Consider the following 26,608-nt stretch of genomic DNA (forward strand, 5'->3'; position numbering starts at 1 on the left):
TTTAATTAAAATAATAATAATAATGTAATTTTATGTTATTTAAATAAAACTGGTTAGTTATTAATTATTATAATTGCTTATTTTTAAACTCATTAAAAATACCAAAACAGCATCTAAAACTCTGAACATAATAAAAATCCACGTGGGATTTTGTATTGATCGAGAGCCAAACATTTGAAGGTTACTTTGATGACTGACTCGATACTCAACGTTTGCTTGCAATAAATTTCAGTCATAACATTAAAACTTACTCTAAAATAGTAATAATTGAGTACTATTAAATAAATCATATATGTTCATAATAATATAACTATTAAATGTTAAAATATATAACTATTCTAGTTTTACGCTATGTTTAACAAGGAGTGCTATGAATGCTATTATGAAATACTATGGTTCTTGTCATCATGGAGTCCCGTGACATCAGTTTATATATATTTTCAGGTGCCGATAATAATCCCATACATAGTGCTCATAGTGTCCGCCTACCTCGTCGTGGCGCCGATCATAGACAAGCCGCAATGGGAGTATCTGTACGCGGGGGGGTTCATCCTCGGCGGCCTGCTGGTGTACTTGCCGTTTGTCAAGTGGGGATATTCGTTACCGTTTATGGGTATGTGGACATATCTGTTTGAGCCGAGTTAGCGTGGTAAGAAGAAAGAATACGTAGATCCCGAATACTGTTTAATCAAATCCGAGCACGCACCACTTACACGTATACTAAGTTTGTATGTTTATTTGATGGTTAAGGAAGCCATTGTAAGAAAAACCGCACGAATCTTATATCGTATACGTTAACACATGTAATATCCGACACGCAGTAGAGCATTGTAATGGGATAAGTTTTTCTCCAAACTTCCTTAAGAGAGGAGAATATCCCAGCGGTGGGAGATTTGCACATTACTTTATTGGTTATTAGTGCTCGGTAAATGATTCCGTTTTTTTATCAGTGAATAATGCATTTGTTGACTTTTAGTATATTATTATTGTCAGCGGTCGAAAAAATGATTTTTTTCCTTACTTATCTGAAGTTCTACTGTATCGCTAATTAAATTTTAAGTCATGTTAAAAAATACTGAACTTAACTAGTTTTTTCGCTAAGAATTAAACTAAATAATAAAAACAAAACTGTATATGAAATATAGACTATATAGATCGAACGACACGCATCATGGTTTTGTTCTCTATAAATTATCGCCATAAAATTAAAATTGCAATTAACTCGACATCATTAACATAGGTTCCTTTTACTAGTTGTGTTGTGTTGTTTCAATACCTTAAAATGGCTTAATGCTGTATAATACTTATGTTATCTGTTTCATTTCAGACAAGATAACAGTTTTTCTGCAAATGGTGCTGGAGGTGGTGCCGACGTCGACGACTTTCGAATATTAAGTCCGCGCTGGACTATAAAAGGCATTTTTTTTTAAATCTTCAAACGGTTTTTTGGCTCGTTATCTTTTCGAAATCGTATTTATGATTCGGCCATTAAATTGAAAGATGTACGGTATAACAAATGACAAGCAATTAAATTTTGCAAGGAATCTATAATAATTTATGATAAGTTTGGCCAATTCAGTGTATCATAAAGTTAATTATTTTTTGACTGATATAACAGGTTCCTTATTATACCTTAAAATAAATATCTACAAAAAATATTATATTATTAACATTGGAAATTTTATATCGTCGTTGTTTTTGTATTTTTTATTTATTTCAAAAATATCTTTGAATGCTATGAAAACTTTTTTTTACTTATTTACAAAATAGTCAGTCGACTTATTAAGTATAGTGCTCCCTTATTTCTATTGTAAGCCCATTCGACTTTTATCTTTGTTTACTTAAGACAACATTTCTCATTTCATTAGTTTGCACGAATCATTCCTACGGGCATTTGTGAAGAGATTTCGCCAGGTCGATGTTTCTAGTACAAATATTTTTAAAGGAACTGATATTATTTTTGAATATTGCTAAAATTTAAAATTAATTGAAAAAAATACTAACTGGCAACTAATACGATTCTAATTGCAAATACTTATATAGATTTTAAAAGGATTATATTACTATTATTATCCAAAAGTTAGTAATGACGATGAAAACTTCGTTACCGGCCAATATTATAAATTGAATGAAAATTAAAACGAATGTAGAAATGTTTTCAAATGTTTATAATATTTTTAATAACATAAAAGTAGCTAAAGGTAGAAAACGTTCAACGTTTGTGACGGTGTGGCAAATCTCTAGGCTCAAAGCCCCTTTCGCATCACTATGAGTGATTGTGCTAAACTCATAGTCTATAGATATCATCTCATTCTTAGTAAACCTTAGTTTTTATAAGAGTAAGTATTCTTGTGTTTATTTAAATTTATTGTTCTCTTTTGCAATATTTTTACTTACAAGGGATAGATAGCGAAATATAATATTTTAATTTTTTTTCATCTGTTGCGATACAAAACAGTTGTCTTTTTTTATTCAATGAAAAATATCGTCGAGTAAATCAGAAATGAATATATTCATTTTTGTTATATGATAGCTGAATTAAAAAAACTTTACTATAATATTTTAGATAGTTCAAAAAATTAAATCACGGTTTTAAAAAAAGAATATTATATAAAGCCATCGTTATTCTATCCCACGTTTAAAGACTAAAGTGTGGTTTTTGACTAATATATCCGCGAGTCACGGCGCAATTTTGCGACCGGTAAAAATTGGTCTTATCATTCCTTACCGGGGCGAAACTAAGCTGTGACCGCTGTTTTCTTTTTCAATCTATATTTATATTAAGGAATATTTTTGATAGGTTTTAGTTCAGAAATCATGCAATTATAACATTTTTATTACAAGCAATCGATGCAGTCGCAATTGTACTTTTTATAATGAAAGTAATACATTAATATTTTCATAAGCAGTGTTCGCTCTTGCAATTCTATTTGTAGATGTCTAATGTTCAGTAAAAAATAGTAGCGTTTAAGCCCATTAGATGACCCACGATGCTTAAAATCCTATAAATTACCCCATTTTAAACGATCTAATTGTGTAGAGATCTACGTATATCAATTACTGTCTAAACTCTAAATATATGTTACTTGTAAGAACTTGGGCACACGAGTACACACCTAACAATGTGATATACTGTTATGGGTAAAACTGATGGTTTTATTTTGTGTACAGATAAAATATCAAATACCTATACTTACGCGAAATAACCTATGTACTTATCTCTTAATAAAGGACAGATTTATTTATTGTTATACACTACCATTGAATTAAATGAAATTTTAAATAAAGACAAATTAAAACTGAAGCCGCTGTTTTATTTCTACATAATACTTAAGTATGATAATATAATATGATAAACATTCCTCCCCGACCCCTTAAGTAGTACTTATTTGGCAGGCTAATGGTTTACAAGTACTTGTGAACCATTCTACAAGATGAAACTAAATGTACACCGGCTCGGAATGTAGACTTTAAATAGAAAAAACAGCTCTTGAATTAAAACAGTAGACTATTCTGCAAGAACCTCGGAACTCATCGCAGAAAATGGTCGTGAAATGTCAGTAACGATATTGATTATAATATTATAACAAATCAAGAACACATACATCAAAATAGTATACCACCATAAGTCAATTGTCAACATTTCACGGGTGAGTAATGAAGTGAGTTCTTACAGATTATCACTGCAGTTTCCATGCTTAGTAAGTATAAAACCAAAAGATATGGTACGATTTATAGTAATTGAGCAGAACTAAAGTCAGCTAAGTAGCTTTATATAACCGCCCTGCGAAGCTGAGTCTATCTGTAAGGCATGACATAAAAAACTTTAGTATTATTTATACTAAGAAAAAATACGACTAATATATGTATATATGATAATGTCTGTCTAAAAAACTGTTAATTATTTCAGGACAAGACACTAGACACAATACCTGATTAATTGTTAACGTAGAACGGGTCATTTATGTATATCAAAAATAAAAAAGGACCTAAAATTTAAGCCTGCGTTACCATACGTATGCTGCTGTGATTTTGTAAGGAGTATTGTTATTGTTTGAATTCAGTATTTACGAGTATGGTGTGGAAAATATCGTAATGAAATAAAAATCACAGATCAAATATTCAACAATTTATTGTTGTCAATAAACAAAGATCACAGATCTTTGAACATTTCGATACCATTTAAAAAACATATTTTGGCTGTACATTATATATAAATCTAAAATAACTATACGCTACACATATGACATTACAAACAAGACGAAACAGATAATGAAATGCATGTGAAAAAATAAAACTACTTCTTTTATTGTCTTTTATTATTTGAAAAATAAATAAAACTTTTTTTTTTTTTGCAATTAACAATTAGAGGTATTTGAATTGAAGTATTCGATCCTTATAAATGTACTACTACTTTACAACATAACACTTGAGACGATAGACACGTATCCACGAACAGTTACAACTAATATTTACCCTATATAATTATAATTGAAACGTAATTTATTCGATCAGAGTTTGTTAAAAGTGGCCTCGAATATCCGAATATCAATTATTATCACAAATCATTTGAGATAGAGGCCAGTAGCCATCTATAATAAATAACTGTTGCCAACTGAAATTTAGATGACTATATTAAGAGGCGTTGAGTTGCTTGGCTTTTTTAGTTGAAAATTAAGACGATATAGGTAGTATGTTATTATTATTACAATAATTTATTGAATAAAATAACAACGTTGAAGTTAGAATACACTATCGCAAGTTGAAACTACTACTCGATATTTTTCGAGACTCGAGACCTTAAAAAGACAATTAATGAGAATATATACATATAAGGCTGAATATTAGGAGTATATTATATATATGAAATTTATCACAGTTACATAAATTCATACTAAGCTACGTCAAAATATTTAAATGTAACATACATTACTCGTTCAATTGGTTTAATATTAACAAAAATGTATTGATACTTAAATAGATTTGAAATAATCAACGGCATGCACATGTATTTCAAATTTTACATAATAAATATATAGATAAAAAAATAGAAATGAACATTCAAATGAAGAAGACAAAAATTGTGACTGTTTTAAGAATTGTTAATAATAATAATAATGTCCTCCAGACCGATTTCGGCTACAGCGGCCAATCTCAAGAGAGATTAGCCAACTACACAGGAGTAAGTGTGCACTATAAGCAGGAGGATTATAGTGCACAAGTGTGTGCGCAAACACAGGTGCACTCTCTATTCCCTAACTCTCATAATCCGATGGGACGGCAATCCGACATGACCGGAAAGAGAAGAGGCGCAGGACCAACGGCTTTACGTGCTTTCCAAGGCACGGGATTTTATATATTCTTCCAACTTCCAGACTCTAGGGTGCTACTGAGAATTACTACTTATAGAAAAACCCAACAACTTTTTATTGGCCGACCTGGGAATTGAACCCAGGACCTCCGGGTCTGCGGCGTTATATCAAGCCACTAGACCAACGAGGCAATATTAATAAAATATTCTCAATATGTAATAGTAAATACACTTATATTGCATAAAGAATATATTAATTCATTTTATCCAATACTTTTCTTCATTTTAATCATTTAAAAGACATTTCCTATATAGTATATATAGTTTGTGGGTATATTAATAATATTAATTAATAAAACAGACCCGGGAATGTCTAACAAAAGAAAATATCATTGAATTTCTTCAAAGGTGAAAACACTTGCCCTTGAATCTGAAATACTTTAATATTCTGAATGTTTTAAATGTCGAAAACGATGCTATTTTTTAATATATTTCTTTTGAAGTTGTTTGGATTCAAAGCATTCAAGACTGATCCATTAATCTTGGTCATTATTCGTTTTCGTCTAACATTTACATAAAACCGTTAATTTTGTTAATGCAAGTTATTTTTGATCACTGTTTTATAATTAGAATGCAGAGTCCTTGAGCTATTAAAGTGACAGAATCAAAGTCACTAGTGTATACAAAGCGTGGGCTATGTAAGAAATATATTCCAAAACGATGAATCACAGACTATTTAACAATTGCCTCAAACTGTTGTTAATATAAATGTTTAACTTTAAATGCATTACCACGGATAGTATTGAATTGATTTTAATGCAACTCAACATAGTTGGGACTAATATTTTATCGTATATCCATAACAACAGCATAGTGACAAAATATATTTCCTTATACAACGTTCAACGAAGTTGCGACCATTATACACTTTTTCATTTTATTAATGCAAGGTCTCTTTTACATATAACATTATAAACAATGAATAATGTATAAATTTTAAAAATAGTACGTAATTGTCTAATATTATTCATTGATTATAACGGACCTTATATTGCGATAACCTTTTGTTAATCAAAGAAAATATTTTTTCATTATAATAAAAGACAATAACTCTACTACAATGGATAGTAAAGGAAAAAATATTATATAACTATAATGAAATATTACCAAAATATTCTTTAAATGGTACGAATTGACTTAGATTTTAATTGCTTTTAAGGCTTCTGGATATTCACACGGTATAATAGTCTATAGGATAAAATTTCATAATTCTACAACAAACTTAAAACCTAAGGTGCGGTTTATTCTTCATCATGTGTCTGAAACAAAAAAACATATTTTTAACATATAACTAAATTGCTCCCTTTCATCCACTAATCTCACTCACTATGTATTTTAGTAAGTAATAATCGAAAATTATGAATTGAAACAGAGATTTAGAATGTTTAATTATTACATAACTCAAATTAACACGCCCGTCTATTAATATTATAACTAAAACAAACATAAAGCAATATACATATTTTGTTTTTATTTATTCCATTGCTTGAATAGCTGTTTTTTTTATTTTATTTAAGGATTGCATATGAGAAAGTGAACGAGTTGATGGTAGTATTCGACAATGTTATATCTCTTGTGCTTAAAAATAAATAGGGTAAAATAAATTGGCACTCAGCTCTAATGTAAATTTTAGAGGATACCTGGGATGTGTTTTACTTTTGTAAAAATATCTATTACGATCGCCTCATTTATCATATTTTAGGGGTCTTAGTGTGTAAACAGAATGGAGCAAGTGTTTTGTAGGCAATGAAAGCCTTCCTTCCGTCTTTGGCAATAATGTGTAGAGCAATGTGCTCGATTGGATGGATATGGACGAGCCTGATACATATATAGTTAGTCAAATTAAACGACATCCAAGGATTGAGATGTAGCAGCTCTATTCAACTCTACCGAAACCACACAGCATTTGTATATATTACTATAGTTCTATGTATCTTTCACATTTCATCATCATTATCGATAATTATCGGCCATAACTACAGTACGTACTTGTCGAGCGTCTCCCAGAAGGCGAGTAGGGCGGCGCGGTCGAGATGCCTCTTGGTGCGGCTGAGGTGCAGCACCGTCACCGCCCAACGCGCCACGTTCGCGTCCAGCTTCATCTCGTCGAACTTCAGGTGGAACGCGCATACTGAGAAGTGGCAGGATGCCGTTTATATCTCTACTCTAGTTTGGTGTTATATTTTTAATTCATGTTATAACCACAGTCATTATAAACCAAAACATTTATTTAATACTAATAATTGTATTTACTGAAAAGCAACTCTGAAAGTTTATCAGCTGAACAGTTTGTCTGATTATTTATTTAATAAATTTTATATTCATATAAAATATATTATTTAAACTTACTATTAGCAAAGATCTGAACAGGATTTCCATCCCATGGCCACCCTTTGAACTGCCATGCCGGGCCTTGGACGAATACAGCGACCACTCGATCCCATTCGGCAGCAGATAATCTTGCAGGATTGTCTACTACTCGATAAGGTACCTATGAAAGATATTAAAACAAGTTAGTATAAGTAAATACGATGCAACTAGAGATGACATTCATTTCCAAATTAGAAAGACTTTTTTTAATTATATAAATTTTAAAATAGGTATGTAGATGGGCATTTGGGCCACCTGATGCTAAGTGGTTACCATCGCCCATAGATATTGGCGCTGTTAGAAATATTAATCATTCTTTAAATCACCAATGCGCCACCAACATTGGAAACTAAAATTTTATGTCCCTTGTGCCTGTAGTTACACTGATGTCGACTACTTCCGTGTTCGTAGCATGAAACAGCATGCCAAAGTAACAAATGAATCATTGGCTTTTTTTTCTAAGAATCAGACGGCTAGGGGTAGACTCAGGGGTAGAATTATTTATCACGGTAGCATGCGAAAGTGATCCCGTGACGCTCCTTGTTAAGACGGAAAGGGTACCGCCGCTGGATTTTTTAGTGGGTATTCCGATGTTCGGGCCGCACTCGGCGCCTTGGACACCGGCGAGTCCCACATTCCCCCTTGTTCCCGTGAGGGAAAGGCGTAACGCGTTATTCCAGCGTTAAAAAAGGGGGTATAATTATTAACATTAAGGTAACTATTTTTATTTGTATAAAATCTATATCTATATTTGTATAAAAATAGCTACTGCACAATCATGACCTATGGCTACGGCAACAGTGATAGTAGCGTTTCCCCGTTGAACCGCAATTACGAATAATGGACCAGCCTTTTTTTTAACGCTGGAAAAACACGTTCCCCCGCGGGAACAGGCGGGGGGGTTCCGTCTTAGCGAGGAGTGCCACGGGATCGCTTTCGCATGCTACCGTGACGCTCTGACATAATGGACCAGCCTGCCTGTCACCAGTGAAGGCAATGAAATGGATTGAATAATCAAATTGAAATAAATATAGAAATAATTGTTTCACAAACCGTTATCGTAGTCGCATTATTAGGTACTTGATCACCGGTGGGTCCTTTCCTTCTTTGTAATAATACTTCATTTTCCCGAACTGCACCCTCTGCTTTCTTCTGCTCAACTGGTACAAATCTGTTGAGTTTTATTAGCATATTATTAATTATTATGTCTACATTTGCAGTATATTTTTTCTTTTTATAACACCAGAGAGTTTAGTTTGGTCCAGCTATTCTGGACTAGACTCAAGCTGCCACTGAATTTAATCAAATTACATGTAAAATGCTTAATGACAGTATATATTTTTTCTATACATAGCCCAAGTTTTCGATTGAATTAAGACAGTTCGGCTAGAGCCTAAAACTAGCAAAATTTCGGATTTAACCCGCGCGTCCCTTACACGCCCCTCTTGTGATGCGATCTCATTTTTATGCTTATATACAAAGAAAAAATAATATGCACATATTTTACAAATTATTCTGAAGAATATAGTATAATGCTTTTTACTATAATATGACATTTAATAAACGACAGACAGGCGCTATTCTTATATCAACATATATATATATATATATCAACATATATATATATATATATATATATATATATATATATATATATATATATATATATATATACATATATATATATATATATATGTACTGGCCGTCGTCGCGTTTGGACTCTACTACCACTTACCATCAGGTGAAGTAGAGTCATTTGTCCTCCCGGCGAATATAAAACATTTAATTGCAAGTTCAAACTATGCACTTATCATGTTTTGGACATCACACACGGCGAGTAGCAACAATATGTTCCATATCAGTAAATAATATGTAAACAAAAGTATGTCATAATAACTATATTTTTTAATTTTCTAGTTATTATTTATTATAATGATTATCCAATGTTTAAAAAATATCTTTTAATATGTTCGTATTTATAATTTTACACATCATTATTAACAATTCCAGTTTTACCAATTTTATTTTTCCTCAAACGATCCACTTGTCTAGGGACTGCGGTTCAAATCGTATCGTAATAGTCGTCGAAAAGACCAAGATGGATGTGGTGCATTAATCGACAGTAAATAAGCCGGAAGAGGTAACTATATAATGATTCTATGTAGATTTCCTACATGTCGTAATAAGTACAAAATAGACGTTACACACTTGAGCTCCTGCAGCATGTCCTTGACGTTGTACATGGTGATGAGCGAGGTGGCGGCGGCGGGGATGATGATGATGGGCGTGCGCGAGGGCCGCTTGCCGCCCGCGGGCGCGCGCGCCGCCGCCGCCGGCAGCAGCTCGCGCCGCGGGGTGCCGCCCGGCGCCACGCCCTCTGCGCGCATAGCACGTTGGATTTCATATCACACAAAATGACACCCGTTCGTTGTCATGAATAACATTGGCCTAGTTAATGACCCAGTTTGACTTACTTGTGCTAACCTAGATAAATAGGTTGTGACTGGTGTTTTTTTAATTTTTTTTCTATATCTTAGAAATACTGTAGACTACATTATTATTTAGGATTTAGCCGAGGAATGAAAACAAATAATACTAAACCGAATAAAATTGACTAATAAACAGATTCCACTGTTCCTTTTAAATATCGAGATAAAAGCTAAGGTAGTACTTACGTGGCATTTGTCTTGGATGATTTGGTGTTTGTGGAGCACGAGCTGGTGCTGGCACACTTGGCCCTTCCGTCACTGACTTTAGGGTCATACCATGATATGTTCCCATAGTATCAATTTTGAAACCCTCCGTTTCTGAAAGAAAATATAGCATAAATTATTATAAAGTTTTTTTTTAATATTTACAAGTCATTTTTATTTCAACAAACCTTCTTTCTGTCTGATAAATCTTTCCTGATCGTATCTGTTATACTGAGTTTGCTGTGCAGGTATAGCTGAAGGTGGAGGCATAACCACTGGTTGCGGTCTAGGTGCTCCTGGCCTGCCCTCTTCCCTGGCTCTTATACTACCAAGAAGGGCTAAAATACTTTTTGCAAAAGTCTGAAAATTGAGCATAATGCCTCTTAGTATTCCCATAAAATATATCTATTAAGTATTTAAATACTATTCTTAGAAATATCTTCTATATTAAATAGAATCAAAGAAAATTTAATTATTATTAAAACTAATTACTAGTGGAATTGATGTCGAAAATTCAATTATTATTTATAGAAATTTTTGATTGTTTCTAATTAAAATTTATAGCTATTATATTTTTAATGAACAGATAATGATAAATACCAAACCATATTAATTTATTAAGAAACAACATATCTCCAAACATACTTACTTTTCCATTACTTTGTAATACTGTAGTTCTGGTCCTCCATTGCCGCTCTCGACTAATAATATCTTTAGTAAGGTCAACATCATAGTCAAGGATGGCTCTGAGATCGGACCCCACAACACCAAGTGTGTCTGAATAATCATTACTCTTGATAGTTGTTCGTTTCTTAGCTAAACGTTTCGCTTTGATTGCGGCAATTTTTTCCACAGACATAGCCTCGGATAGGGACCTTTAAAAACAATTATTATTAAAGTATGTAAATTGACTTTAACACAACTTTGTAATAAACTTGAAGTAGTTTTTTTAGAAACATAATTTACGAATACACTATATTTTTGAAGGAGTATAAAGACAATATTATATTAATTAAAACCTCACTTAATATTATCAACAGTAACAGAAGCTTCTTTAGGCGCATCCAGACGTGCCGCCAGCTGTTCTCGCACTTTCTGAACGTGTGTTTCCTCAATACGAGGCTTCTTAGCTGCAGATTCACCTCCATCATGATCATGAGTGCGTTTAACCTTAAATGTGTGGTTTTAGATATAGCAATAAATGTTCAAATTAGTATAAAACAATGTCTTTCCTGCCCATCTATTGACTAAATGTTCTACCTGTGTTGATATTTCCAAAGGTGCACTTTTATCTATTGATGCACATGTTGCCGTTTCACCATTTAAATAAGCAAGCAACTCTTTACGATCAGGACGCCGTACAGGAGGAATATTAGCGGCCTGAAATACAAAATATAGTAAATTTCTAAATTCATCACCAACAAACTATATCTGATCTCAAAATACTTACAGCTGCTTGCTTAACGTAAATTGGATGGGCCAATTGTACATTTTTGAGTATAAACAACAGACAATCCAGGGTATAATATTCTTTATCACTTCCCTCTTTTCCAGATCTGTTTAAATATAGAATACATTTATTTTATGTTTTTTTTTTGTTTATAAAAGCAGCACAAACATTTCTACTTACCCCCAGACAAGGTAATTAGTCTTTACATTTTTTGGCCATGAAAATTCACCAAAAATAATTTGGTTGTCGCGTTCAATAATCTCTTTTTTATTTACATTATACTGGCGAAGTAAACTTAAAGGATCCGCCATGATTACGTCGAATTATTTGCGCTAATGAGCACTTTGCAAACGTTATTTAGTTATTAAAAATATTTAATAGTTAATACACATTTATTGTATGTAATGCATAATCTTTGAGAGTAGAAAACAGTCGAAGAATAACTTTTCTAAATAAAACACTAAATCAATTCCAGCACCGTGTCAAACACTCCATGTTCAAGTTGTAGCTGTCAAATTAAATAAAAACAACAGATAAAACACAATAACAGACTAAACATATATTTTGGTGTTAATAATTTTATATTTTGCATTTGGCAAAAATTTCTTTTAACAGTATGGGATAAATAATGCTAATTATTTTGAAAATAAAATGATTTCAACAAGTTATTTTTTTTAAATATACAATTGTATAGCGTATTTTGTTTGTTTTTCAATAAAATATAACTTGTTTTAAAATTTAAATATGTTTATCTTTTATTAAAAATTTGACTTCAATAAAAACTTATTATTATTATTATAATAAAAATATTTTTTTATGACTAATAATCGGTGATCCCCGGTCATGTATGCTGAACCTTATGCATAAACAAAAATTTGACAGAATAAAAATAAAATATGGTGTCTAATATGGCTGCCGGTCGATCCTTATTTTATTAGCATTTATTAAAACTTATTTAAACTTTCTAAAAAAACATTATATGTGTTAATATGACTGTAAATTAAAGGAAAAGTCATGATGACTTCGACTCCCAAGTCAGAGAAATGCGGACAAGGTAAGCTATGCATTAATTTCATCTCATCTATGAGTAGGTATCAAAAATTGAAAAGTATTTTACTTTGTCTTTATAAATAGTTCCGTTTTCTAGACTTGTTACTACGTTTATTATTGAATGACTTATTCTTAAGTTAGCAAATGGTTATTTTATTTTATAAAAAATAGCCCGGTACTTTGTATTAGACGAACTACTTAACTAATTAATTAATGCGCTGTTGGTTTCTAAATACCTAACTAAATTTCTTTCACTTACACTAAGCTTAAATAAACAAGAAGATTTAAACTAATCTTTGTTTATTTCTTCTTTCTTTTGTAGAGAGCTTAAAGTTTCTATACATAAAATTGTTATTTAAGTTTCGTTATTAGTAAACATGAAAGACATTTTGTAAATTGACTTTCTTTATTATTTTATTTAATCTGTTATTCTTATAACATAATTAATTGTATTAAGCATGTCATGTTCGTGTATTTTAATTTATTATAAATTTATAATAAAAAAAAATGGACGCATTTTACGATTTTTGGCGGTTAGTAGAATAAATAATAAATCTAATTATTCATGATGCGTGAATAAATAATTGCTAACACTTTACTATCATCAAAAATGTTACTATTTTTCATTCATAATCATAATGCCTTTTAAGAATTTACTTGTGAAAATAGCTACATTTGAAAAATAATATAGATAATATTTATTTTAGAATTGAGTATTAATTATTACACTTTTATAAAGTACTTTAAAAAAAAATCCATGGTTGCTTTTAAACACTTAATGTATATAAATGTTAGTAAATATCCTAATTTAAAAAAGTTTGTGCTAAAAAAACTAAGATAATTAATATTTGTTTAAGTTTTCATTATGACACTTTGATATGACTATTTAATAAAATGAGAAATGACAAATAATGTACAGCCTTAACAGAGCTGGTTATCAATTAATGTGTCATAAAAATGATCTTATTTGTTTTAAAAACTTTTTAATTAAAATAAACCATTTATGTTAGAACTAACATGTTTTTAGTAATTTGTTAATAATTATAAAAAACGGTTTTTATGTAATTTAATTACTTTTTTAAGTTTAATGATAATATATATTTTTAATATATGTAAATATGGTATGCTATTCCTTTTTTTTAATGATATATTATTATTTAGGTAATTTTTTTACTGACAGTTTCAATAATGGTAATTAAAGTAAGATTAACTGTTTATTTGGTTTGGTTAATGGCAGTTGATGAAGCAAATGTCGGCCAATGAGTATTCAGTATTTAGCTATATTAATAAAACTTAATTTGATCAGCATTTCAGAGACAACATGTAGAATATATTTTTTATGCCTTTTATTACTTTTTTACTTTGAAGATACTGATTAAAATGAATGGAGTGTTATTGAACATTTGTAAATATTGCCCATAGGCTTAACTTTTCGAAACGAGTGTAATTTACGATTTTTGCTAGTTTAAATATATATTATCATATATTACCACCCACTAATCACATATTCTACCGCCGAACAGCAATACTTAATATTTTCGTGTTCGGCCTTGAAGGGTGAGTGAACCAGTGTAACTACAGGCACAAGGGACATAACATCCCAGTTCCCAAGGTTGGAGGCGCATTGAAGATGTAAGGGATAGTTAATATTTTTTAAAGTGCCAATGCCTATTTGCCCGTAGGCCTGCCTATTTCAAAAAAAAAAAGTAAAGCTACTGTTAATTCTTCTTCTTCGTCGTGACACTCTTTTTAGAGCGGTCGTGGCTGCCATGTAGTATTACGAATTGTTCGGGGCAGATGTTATTCGCCTCACGAGCCTTCGCCGTATGTCCGCATTAGTGTTGCTGTTAATTAGTATTACTTAAATCAATCAGCACTAATCAAGAAAATCCCATAGCTTCTAATTTCTTCAGCGTTCTAAAAATATATAAAGAAACATCCTAATCAGAACATGCAAGATATAAATAAAAAACTTAAACTTTCGTATCCTATTACTGCTAGAGTCGTAATTGATTCACAGTACGTAGTAAATAAACGGCTAAGCACTTTGTGTGCCAATACATTGTCGGATTCGATTGGGTTATTTTAGTTTCTAGACAGTTGTGAAAGTTTTTTCTTCGTGGTTCCCCGGACACTTAAATTAGCCGTGAAATGAAAAGCGTTGACATCCATGATTTTAGAAAAAATACGATTGGTTATTGATAGAAATAAAACATAGTCACTTTTGTTTTGGAGCTGTCGTTCGACCGTTTTTCACAATACCGCTTTCTTTTTTTAACATAAACATAGAAATGTATATTTTAATGACCTATTGAAAACAGTTCATAACTAACATGAATCTTAATAAATATTATTTTGGTTCTTCGTTTTTAAAAGGAGTTTACAGTAATATACAAACGCTATATAATTTTCAAAGTTATTATCATATGTGATTTAAATACGTATAATAACATAATTACTAGTATAAAAACTAAATCTTTTCAAACAAAAAGTACCGACTTTAAGTCTATACTGTTTTAGATTGTCGGCTTATAACGGCACTATTCTAGAATAGAGTCTATCAGAATTAGATGTCTACTGTCTGAGGTTGAAGACACGATATTATGTATGCTATTCAGCTCGCTTCGTGGCGTAGTTCGTCCGACTTATTTTATTAATATTCCTGCGGTTAGCGCTTGGAAACCGCCACGCCGTCGTGCCGGTCCCGCCCGACAGCTCGTGTAATGCCGTTCAAGATATTTAGCTTTCCTCGAAAAGAGGTCGAGTTCTAAACAACGATGTACTTTACAATTCCTTGCAATAAATTACTATAAACGGCTTTAAATTTTAATAAACTCTAGACCTAGATGTGAGAATATCACATTTATAAATTTCATGTTTATAGTAAAAAAGGATAAAGCATTAGTATATTTTGATGTTAAATAAATATGAAAGAATTTTTTATGTCTACATGTTAGTGTCGGGCATTTGATCAATAACGATTGAGAGCGGATGTTAAACGTGATTAAAGCCAGCTTTTTATAAAGATTTTTACGTATTTGGTCTTGATTTTTTAACTACTAAAACAGCTGTTATAAAATAAGTTTTTTTTTTATGAATCATACTGATATCTATAATAATATTATAAAGAGGTAAAGTTTGAGAGGTTGTAGCGGGTAATCTCTTGATCTACTTAACCGATTTTGAAAATTCTTTTACCAATAGAAAGCCACATCATTTGTAAGTGTTATATATTAACCCGAAAAATTAAAAGCCTTTTTCGTAGTAGTGGGGATTTGCAAAGTAACTCGGAGTAAAAACGGTCGAACGAAAATGTTTCTTACGAACACGGCCTTAACGATGAGAGGTATATGATTGAGTTCTTGAGAAAAGTTGTAGAGCTTGATAATGTCTACAAAAAAGTCAGTGACAACATATATATAAATTTTATATTTGTCACAAAAAGTAGTTTTTTATATTAAAAAAATAATAATGAAAATCGTTAGGTCATGTTTATTGGTCATATTATCAACAATTATGAATTCTTATCAAAATAAGTAAACGTATCGTCTCAAGTGTTTAAAACAAAATACTTTTTCATTTTACTGCGTATAATTTGGACCAATGGTTAAAGAGATAATATGACGTAGGTATGGAACCGCGACCATGTCGTAATGTATTGAGTGATATTTCTATTAGACGGTTTTTTTCATTTACAACACGTCAATTTATTTAAAAATAAATTGCTTTATTACCAAGGAAATTTTATTTAGATAAAATTCATTTTTTAGTTTGTTTTTTGGTTGCATAGTTTAAGAGATAATTTAAAATATCAAATACGCGCGACAATTTTATTAATGTTCGGCCAATCGATCACAAGTAAAAATGTTTATCGCCCAATGAAATGGGCACGGGTCAGGTAGTGGAAATATATAAATATATTTTTTTCAACAAAATATGTCACTTATTGAAGCTGGCTAGAATTTTTAACATTCTATTAATAGTGATAATTAGTAAACATTAAGGGTCAAGACTCGTCTCTCCTTCTTAGGTCTGTTTTTTTTTAATTACGGGCGTATACATTGGTAGTAAGGCTTGCTGCGCAACCCCTTCTAGGTATTAACTACTCGTCACTCTATCGGCAAATAGCAATACTTAGTATTTCTGTGTATCGGTTTGATGGGTAAGTGAGTCAGTGTAAGTACAGGCACAAAGGTCATCTTAGTTCCCAACGTTGTTGGCGCGTTGGCAATATAAATAATAATTAAAATCGAAGTGGCAGACATTTATATATAATTTTTTTAGAAATAAGACTTTAAAGATATTTTTATAATTTGAAAAAGTATTTGATACGCACATACTTAAGACAAACTTATTCAGTTTTAGACGATGTAAAAGATCACAAATGCTCTGCCTCTGCGTTTTCAATTGATTGCGATTAAAAAAGTGAACATATCTCGAAAGAGGCAGAATTAATAAGAACATACCCGAAGATATGCGCTAAAAAGCTCGCTGCGTGCGTTAGACATTAATGGACTTTACCAAATCGATTCCTATTGAAATTAACTTTTATTAGGTACTAGCGTCATAAAACATAGCAAATCATATACCGAAATGCACGCTGGCTCCCTATCCACCAAAGGCATGGGCAGAATGCTTTATTATTAAGACATTGATAAAAGATATAATGCGCATTCGTTCTAAAAATATTATATACTTTTAAACGATTTAAATTTAGTAGTAAGTAGTTAGCTGTTATGTAAAATATGACCTAAAAGGAAATTAAATTAAATTGTAGTATATGACATAATTTTTATTTAAGTCTATTTATTTATTCTGCTATTTGTGTTATTACATATTAAGAAATTCAAGCATAATAATTATCATATAGGAAATGAAGTGACAATAGCTTAACAGTTTTCGGGCCGCCTCGCGTCGTGAAAGTCGCTAGGTGGACCCCTTAGGAGTAAGTACAATGTCGTCTTCAAATAACATAATCGTAACGTATTCAACTTATGCTTAATAAGTAGAAATTGTGAATAGTAGTAATTACCTAACGACAGATATAAGTATCATTAAAAAAAGGTTATTAAATATTGAATGTATGAATGTATCGTTTATTTAATAAGTAATCACTGCGATATGCACAATACTCATTATGTAGGTAGATTCTAGCTCAACGTGCTCTGGCCTATCTGCTAAGGCACTGTAACGGGACCTCGTCTGTCGACAAGAGTTCAAATGCTCAGCTTCCATTTCCTTAGTGTTTGAACGTGCTATTATATTCAAAGCTTTTAGTTCGAATATCGGTATATAAATACGTAAACGTCGATTACTTTTTTTTATGAAATTTTGCAATTGAATTTTATACCATTTCCACACAAACGATTGAGCTGAAATTTTGCGCACATTTGCGCTGGTGGTGATATAGATAAACTATCATATTATTATTTTATTCGTTTGAGTACATCGATCAAATAAAAGCTTTTAGTTAATCTTAAAATTAAGTTTAATAATATCGCCGAGTTAAATACTTTGTTCTATTTACAATTTTCTGACGAAATGTACTAAAACATTACATAAAATATTAAGTCAAGGTTACAAAGATGTTGTTTATTAATACAATTATGAAGATTGTTTAAAATATTATCGTATTTTGCATGCGTTGTTGCTGCTTATGTAAATTGCGATGTCGTTTCCTATGTAAAATCTACATGCTGTTTGCGATTAATTAATTAGTTAACGAGTATTACCATTGTTTCTAAATTTATAAATCAGTTACGAAGGGGATGATTATCCCATTTTACATTATTAACATTCCTAATAGGAAAGCAGATTTGCTAATTGTAATTAAAATATTAATAATTATTTTATTATATTTATTAAGATAATATAAGTTGCTGGAGTAATTACTCTGATACTACTATGGGATCTGAGTTGTTATTTCTCTTGTGTCTGTGTGTTGTGTCACCCGTCTTTCTTGATTTGAGATGATCCAATTATTAGAATATCAAAATAATAAGCGAAGATTATGGGCCAATTTTCATGAACTTAATATGTGTTGTGTAGGATGAAAATCTGCCACATGTGATTAAGAAAAAGAGGTCTTAGCTCAGCAGTGCATCATTTGCAGGTTGTTATTATACTCGTCTTTCAAACCGGAAATTTAAGGTATTGCTGATTGTTGATAAAATATCTTGTGAGAGTATAATGGACTAGTCAAGTCCCGCATAAGGCCCCGCTGTGTCACTGGTGGTAGGGCTTTGTGCAAGCTCGCCCACTCATCAGATATTCTACCGCAAAACAGCAATACTTGATATTGTTGTGTTTCGGTTTGAAGGTTGAGTGAGCCAGTGTAATTACAGGCACAAGGGACATAAAATCTTAGTTCCAAAGGTTGGTGGCGCATTGGCTATGTAAGCGATGGATGACATTTCTTACAATGCCAATGTCTAAGGTCGTTTGGTGACCACTTACCATCAGGTGGCTCATATGCTGGTCCGCCTTCCTAATCTATAAAAAAAAGTCAATTCGTTTTAAATGTAAAATAAACAAAAGACATTTATATAATATGTTCGGCATCCTAAGTTACAAGTAATCATTTACAATGACCCTACGCGCCGTTCGGGCTATTCGAATGCCATAAAGTTCTATTCCGAAGATCCGTTATAGGGAACCAATTCGTACTCGGCACACAAGTCGTTATTTCCTCAATTACCTTAAGCCATTCACATGGAAATGTTTGCATAAACGTCTGTGTGCATGCTATGTTGGACTACTCACGCGTGGATCTTGATTTATAGACTTATTGCGACAGGTGCAAGATTACTTTACTTTACCTTGACTCCATCGGTAGCAAAAGCACCGTCGTCGATCGACGTATTTACTAACGAAAGTGAATGGCAAAACGAGTCCTTTAAATCTAGTTTCGAATTATCTTCAACTTATTGATATCAAACGCGAGTAATATAAATGACACTCGATATAGTTCATGTTTTGATTAATCCGCTTGCTGCTCAGTAGACTCAGTCAAATGGTTTTATATTATAACGACCTTATATCTAATTTCTGAGGTCGTTATGTTGTTTTGTCTGGTTTTGTAATGTGTAGTGTGTTCATATATATATACTCGTTGCTATTCAAGATTTTTATTCTAAAATCACTAATATTCCCATCTCATTTAGTAATATAGAAATCGTTATATAATAATATTAATGTAACTTTAGACATCGCCCAAGCTTGATCATAAATATCGAAGCAAATCGATTAAATGGTTATTACGTTATCTAAAATCTTCATAATTGCTTAGTGTTTTGCTTAATCAAACGCTTAAGCAATGATCTTAATAATATTGACAATGATATTTAACAATATTGCTCACGACAATTTATTTATAGACTAGCCTCTCGTCTCGGCTCGGTATCACCCCGTTAAACATTACTGTTCAGCCCTCGTATGCCGTAGCGTGATATTATGTAGTTTATAACCTTTCCCAATAAATGGGCTGTCTAACAAGTCAAATAGGACTCGGAGAAAATTGTATTAGCTCGTTTAAAAAAATAAGCTCTTCAGCTTCATATAAAAGTATAGACACTAACATACACTTTATAATTAATACTAAGTTAAACAATTGTTAACAAATGATATTTATTTTAATGGATTATCTCATTACAATTATTTCTATTCATATTTACTTATCGAGAGGTAAATGTTGTATATAATATAACATTAACTCGAATTATTCTAAATTTATTGGATCATTTACATCAACAAATAAAAATAACTAAAATAAAATTCGCAAATGTCCCACAGTGGGCCAATGACCTCCCTTGTTATGGAGATTGACTCGCAGCTTATTCCATTACAAGACTCCAATGCGGCTTGCGGATACACGTCTAATTTCAAAGGTGTTTTCTCTTATCGCCGTGCAAAATATAAATTTAAATTAAGAATACGAAAAACCAAGGGGCTCTTTTGTGGTTTTGAACAAACTAATGACTGACTTTTCGGTCAACTATGCATTCTGTCTACTGGATCTCGACTCCTCAAATTTAAGTATTAATAATTATTTTCAACATTAAACAATAATTGTTTATGAAATATTCTCCTCTTTCAGAATCCTTTTGTTAGATTTATCTAACTTAAATCATTTTTGAGTTATATGCAAAAAGCGAGACCACATTTTTAGATCTTATCTATAAATTGTTGACATTTAATCATAATCAGCCTTACTTATAAACGATGCTTAGCGACTGTTTCACACTGATTTCTCTCTTTCTTAACAGAAATAGAGAAATCAGTGTTTAACTGAAGCAATGTTCTATATTCTTTTTTCGGATTTCGAGTCAATAAGTTATTATTTTAAATAAGTAATTATTGCTTAACGAATCATCTTCCGTTAAACAACGTTTATAAGTAAGGCCGTAATTGTTCAGATCTATTGCAAATGATTATGAGCGGGTCTTAAATTTTTGTACTTTTTTCTAATTTTCATTAGTCATTACGAATCAAATGAGCCGTCACAAGTATTTTTACTAGCAGTAGCAAGAATTGACACTTTTTTCAATTTCAGAAGTTACTAGAGTATAAATGTTTTTTCCGAGTTCCCAGATTAACACATAAATAGACCTTCACACATCTTTTCTTCCGGTTATTGATAAGCTTAATGACATGCATTGACATGACTGAACGTGAGAGGTGATCTGTGAAATAATCACCGATTGCTTCATAGCTTCGTCTTTAAGTTGGTATCTTTCGTACGGGGGCTTCGCCCCGTTCAATTCTTATTACCTAATTGGGTGTTCTAGAATATAAATATCCTATAGCTTTTCTAGTGGTTTAAATATTGATACAGTCGTATAATATTTAAACCACTAGAATAGCAATTATAATAATAAGTAATAATATAAGATCATTTCTATTTTCTTCAATTTCAATTATATTTTAAAGTCATTTATAAGTTATTTTTTTATATTACAATAGAGGCACTGTACGTGATACCTTTGTATCTGCTCATCGCTGTATCTAACTCAAGGTTTGAAGTAATTCACTATCATTAGGAATCGTGATGGGTCTTCTGTCACCGCAATGTTGAGTAAAACATGATGAATGTGTTTCGTAATGATGTAACTAGTATTTTATTGTTTTACGCAATTCTTTATTAATGATTATACGACGAATAATTGAATGATGCCCTGCTATACTTAATGGTTGGGCGAGTTAAGTAGAAGGCTAGGAGTAATTCGATCCCGTTAGATTAGGTATCGCGATCGGGCTAGTTTATTGGAAAGTGAGTTGCTTGGACCGTGGCTGGTGGCCGAGCACACGTTTGTGTGAGTTTCCTGCACTTAGTTGAAAAAGTATAAATCGATATATATATTCATTGCGTTATTTATTCGTATGAAACTAATTTCAAGTATATACATACCATAAAAAAACGTAGTTAAAATTGTCGCGTCTTAAAATTGAGGTAATTTGGGCCCTAAGAGTAATACTAGGAAGAGTTATTGTAGTATAATAATAGGTATAGTTAATTAATATAAGTTTCTTCTTAGTGGAATACAATCGAGTGTACGCAAGCAGTTGGTAATAAAAGTAATAAACAAACATTATTTATCTTGTTACGAGTATTATCATACTATTATTAGTTTTCGTTTTACTTGTGTATCATGATGTAGGTCAATATGTAATTTATAAATATCACTTTTGTATATACAAAGCGGTTTGTTTAAAGAACGAAATAGAATTTAATTTCTAGTAACAATTTTGACGCACTACAGCTACAAGTTCGAGAGTGGCAGTTTTTATTTGTTTTAACACTTCGCTTGGAATAGAATTACCGTTTGACAAATGAACACTTTAATTTTAACGATAGGAACAGTTTTTATCGTGAATTAAAATAATATTATCATCTGTAAAATTTTAAAGAAAAATCTTGATTTATCTGCAATATTTTAAATATATTTTTTTTTTAGTTTAAATAATGTACATAAACATGATTATTATATAATGAACATATGTATGATGTAAAAACTTGTTATTTTTATCTTAATTATTTTCTGATTAATTTAATAAGTTGCGTGTTTAATACGGTTACAATTGCCTTGCGTGTAACCCTGGCGGTCTGGTAATGGTCAAGTGACACAGATCTTTGGCACGCTTCTATTTCAATTTATCATGGAATAAAAGAGTTAAGCGTTTCGTATATTATTCAATTTAAATTTAGATGGATTGTGATTAATATTCAGTAAATACTTTCCATTCGAAAATCGTTGATAAAATGACTAGAAAAATATAGTTTTGTATGATTTACGAAAAACGTTTCTATGTACTTACCAAAGAGGGCACGCGCTATCATATAGTTTTTAGCAAACATAATGTTATGTAAAATAACTGCAAATCTATTCGCATTCCATGTTTCAAAATTATATATTTTATCACCGCCTGCTGTAATATTCTCAATCAGTTAAAATAACAGTTAAGTGCTAGGAGCGGGAAGACGTACGTGTATTAGATAACAGATATTAACTATCGTATATTATCGTAATACTAGCGTTTGTAAGGACAGGTGTGCCGACTCGGGCGCAGTTGCGGAGATGCATGGATCTGGCACTTTCACTCTCGCTGGTGCGACAGCAGCGGCCCAGGGGCAGTCGGCGCAGTGCCGTCGCGCCGCTGCTGTCGGCCGCACCACCCGCACCGTTCTCTACCGCGTATCTCGTTAACCGATTCGCAATTCGACATCCTGTGTCAATAGTATGCTCTGCTGCCCATTACCTCGCCTACTCGTTGCTCTGCTGAATATCGAGATCTGGTTGTGAAAAAACGTTAACTATTTTTAGACTAGGTATTTTATAAAGACGGCGTGCTTACACGAAATTATCTCAGTGCGAGGCGGTCTACACAGTGGATTTTCGTAACTTATGGCAACATGTGTAATGAGTGTTTGTTAAGTGGGGACTTTTCACTATATTATTTACGACACACTTACAAGTCGAGTGATTGAGTGAAGTTTGAAATTGCCGTTTGTATTTGTAGAGAAAGTAGTCAATTCCATCGTCTAAAGTTCGTTTTATAAATATGTTTTATGACATAATAGTGTAACTTTCTATAGGTTTGAAAGATCAAATTAACTTTTAAAAATATCGTTGATCCTTAATGGCATTTTTGTTGCAACTTAATTTGATTTTTTTTTGTAATTTTAATTATTATATTTAGATCAAAAAAGATCGATTAATTTAGTTAAATTTACATTGCCAAGGTCCTCTATGCATGTTGGACAGAAGTCTGTAAAAGATCGAGCGATGCGCACATAAAGCTTGTTGCGACGCTAACTGTAAATAAATAATGACCTAATTGTACCTTACGTCTTCGCTATTTCGGTTCCTGAATGATCGCTATTTGCTGATGTGATTTTGAATGTCAAGCAGTGTCCCACAACACCTTGCGACGACAGTGTAGCATTCATCAATATTCAGAGGAGAAACTTGTTGAGAGTGTAGTGCCTACTTTCGAAGATTTCTAAGGGCACTCCCTTTCTCTGTAACTGCAAATATCTAATTACAAAGCTTTTCCATGACTTTAATAGAAGAAAATGTGAAAATGCCGTTTTTCTATTAATAAATATAACTCCAACTCCGCATATGATTTGGAAAGGTCACTATGTATTGTGCCAAGATGCCTCATTACGATGAGAGTTTTATCCACGACGATAATCAGAATCAGAGAAGAAATAAACGGAGCTACCATGTTTACAAGACAGGATTACACCCTTTGGGCTTTCTTGAATCTAATGATGTAATACATGCTGTAGAAGTAAGAGGTACTTCTGTAATAAAACGCAATATTATGAATATCAAGCATCGCGGTAACAGATATAAACCAGAGTCATCCGCGTCCCAAACTGTGATTGTAACGAAATGTAAAAAGCCCGACATATTAGTAAGTCACTACCCGCGCATCAGTACCTTCGATCCACGGAAATATGATATACGTAACAATAATATTCCGCAATTAACGCCCTGCAAGAGTTTCGATAACTTGACATTAAAAAAGGGTAAGAAAGATTCTATAAAAGACAAAATAAGAAATGGAACCAGTCTTCAAAATTTGTTGCACGACGAAAGTTTGAAACATTACGTTTCTCCTGTTGAAGATTGTAAAACTGCCCGTAAGGGGGGTGACGTTAGAAATTCGTATTCTGTAGTGGAAGCTCGTCGAAGACCCGTGCAACGCCGCTTTTCGCGGACTACTGCGGTTCCCGGTGTCGGTGTTTATCGGAAAATTAGCGGAGACGGTGTCGCTAGCAATCATTTGAACGGTATGTTCGTATAATTTGAGATTATTTTTATTTCAAATACGTGTTGTTTCCTTTGGCTCTGTTGTAAAGATGACTGGTGGTAGGGCTTTGTGCAAAACAGCAGTACTTGGTGTTGTTGTGTTTCGGTTTAAAGGGTGAGTGAACCAGCGTAATTACAGGCACAAGGCACATAACATCTTAGTTCCCAAGGTTGGTGGCGCATTGGCTAGTAACATTTCTTACAATGCAAAGGTCTATGGGCGTTGGTGACTACTTACCATCAGGTGGCCCATATGTTCGTCCGCCTTCCTATTCTACAAAAAAATAAATCGGTTTATGTGTTCTTAAAACACTGCACCCAAAAATCTATTGAACATATTTGTGTATTAACAATTCTAAACTAAGCCTGTACGTTGAATGTCTAACAGTATTTCTGTTAGAACGCGCTAACCTCAAAAACTACTTAACTCTGCTTGGTATATTTTGTCCACATTTTCATTACCCAGTATACATTGGACAAAAACACTTTAATTTGATAATTTTAAAAATAAACCTTATTAAAATGTTTTCGAAATTTATGAGACAAATGGGATGGGTGTATAAAAAATTCAAATATTTGCTTTTTTTCATTATAATATGCACAGTACATTTAAATCGCTATCTCATTTCCTTATATAAAACGGAAGAGAATGTGAAATGCATTCGGTTTTTCTTACTCTTGTTGTATCGTAGAGCTGAGTACAACGAGGTAGTTGATATTGTATAATAAAACGTAAGATACGCGAGAACGGGGCATTGTGTAGAGTTGTATGTATTGTTGTTGTAATGTTAAGGCCGTCGGAAAAAGTCGTTAATAATATTTAAATATACTTTTATTTTTCTTGAGTTTTATGTGCCATGAATTTGTTAGTGTGTGAGATTGCCAGAAGTTTTAATGTTTTTGACTATTGTTAATTTTTATTTTCCACGTTAAATATCTTTAATTATTTAAAAAAAAATGTATTTTGAAATTTTATTCGTATTGCAATTTTAAAAAATTTGATCATATATCTATTACAATTCGTATAAAAGAGTCATTATAGTTTTTTTTTTTGACTTCGGTTCCGCTCAGTACTGTACATTCCGAAAAGGTGGAAATTTTGAGTTAATTTTTAATTATTATAATTTAAGGAAGACTGACACCGACACTGCAAGAAGTACAAACCGCTCCTCATACCGTTAATGCGCCGATAGTCATGGGATCTATGCCATTTAGTCCCGTGTGCCAATACATTGGCACATCAACTCTTGCGTTGATATTTGTGTAGGATTATAATATATAAAACTTATAATCTGTAGAAAGTCCTACGTCTAAATAAAAAAAAAAACTGAAATCTGAAATTCTAATAAAATCGTAA

The 26,608-nt window shown here is 32.0% G+C and overlaps 3 protein-coding genes across 11 annotated transcripts in view; 2 read left to right on the forward strand and 1 right to left on the reverse strand.

Annotated features, from left to right (window-relative positions):
• Window positions 1-3,304, forward strand: part of LOC126779135 (b(0,+)-type amino acid transporter 1-like) — a 29,682-nt gene extending 26,378 nt beyond the window's left edge. For all 4 annotated transcript variants that reach the window (XM_050503012.1, XM_050503022.1, XM_050502995.1 and 1 more), the window contains exons 12-13: window positions 445-613; window positions 1,328-3,304. In XM_050503012.1, coding sequence (XP_050358969.1) covers window positions 445-613; window positions 1,328-1,395 — 237 coding nt within the window. In that variant the 3' untranslated portion in view covers window positions 1,396-3,304. The remainder of the gene's footprint in view (window positions 1-444; window positions 614-1,327) is intronic.
• Window positions 3,305-4,133: 829 nt separating this feature from the next.
• LOC126779156 (parafibromin) lies at window positions 4,134-12,378 on the reverse strand. The gene is made up of 12 exons (XM_050503033.1): window positions 12,065-12,378; window positions 11,885-11,990; window positions 11,695-11,814; window positions 11,459-11,604; window positions 11,084-11,309; window positions 10,623-10,794; window positions 10,417-10,548; window positions 9,950-10,118; window positions 8,795-8,912; window positions 7,721-7,862; window positions 7,361-7,502; window positions 4,134-6,630 (listed from the first exon to the last, which is right to left on the reverse strand). The coding sequence occupies exons 1-12, from the start codon at window positions 12,193-12,195 to the stop codon at window positions 6,594-6,596; spliced, it is 1,641 nt and encodes a 546-aa protein (XP_050358990.1). The 5' UTR covers window positions 12,196-12,378; the 3' UTR covers window positions 4,134-6,593.
• A 413-nt stretch (window positions 12,379-12,791) lies between these two features.
• Window positions 12,792-26,608, forward strand: part of LOC126779014 (guanine nucleotide-releasing factor 2) — a 37,666-nt gene continuing 23,849 nt past the window's right edge. For 3 of the 6 annotated variants that reach the window (XM_050502767.1, XM_050502779.1, XM_050502792.1), the window contains exon 1: window positions 24,147-25,232. In XM_050502767.1, coding sequence (XP_050358724.1) covers window positions 24,575-25,232 — 658 coding nt within the window. In that variant the 5' untranslated portion in view covers window positions 24,147-24,574. Of the gene's footprint in view, window positions 12,939-24,146; window positions 25,233-26,608 lie in introns of those variants that run through there. The other 3 variants (XM_050502774.1, XM_050502785.1, XM_050502796.1) reach the window with 2 other exon arrangements.

The sequence above is a fragment of the Nymphalis io genome, chromosome 2 (genome assembly GCF_905147045.1).
Source record: "Nymphalis io chromosome 2, ilAglIoxx1.1, whole genome shotgun sequence".
Classification (NCBI taxonomy): Eukaryota; Metazoa; Arthropoda; class Insecta; order Lepidoptera; family Nymphalidae; genus Nymphalis; species Nymphalis io.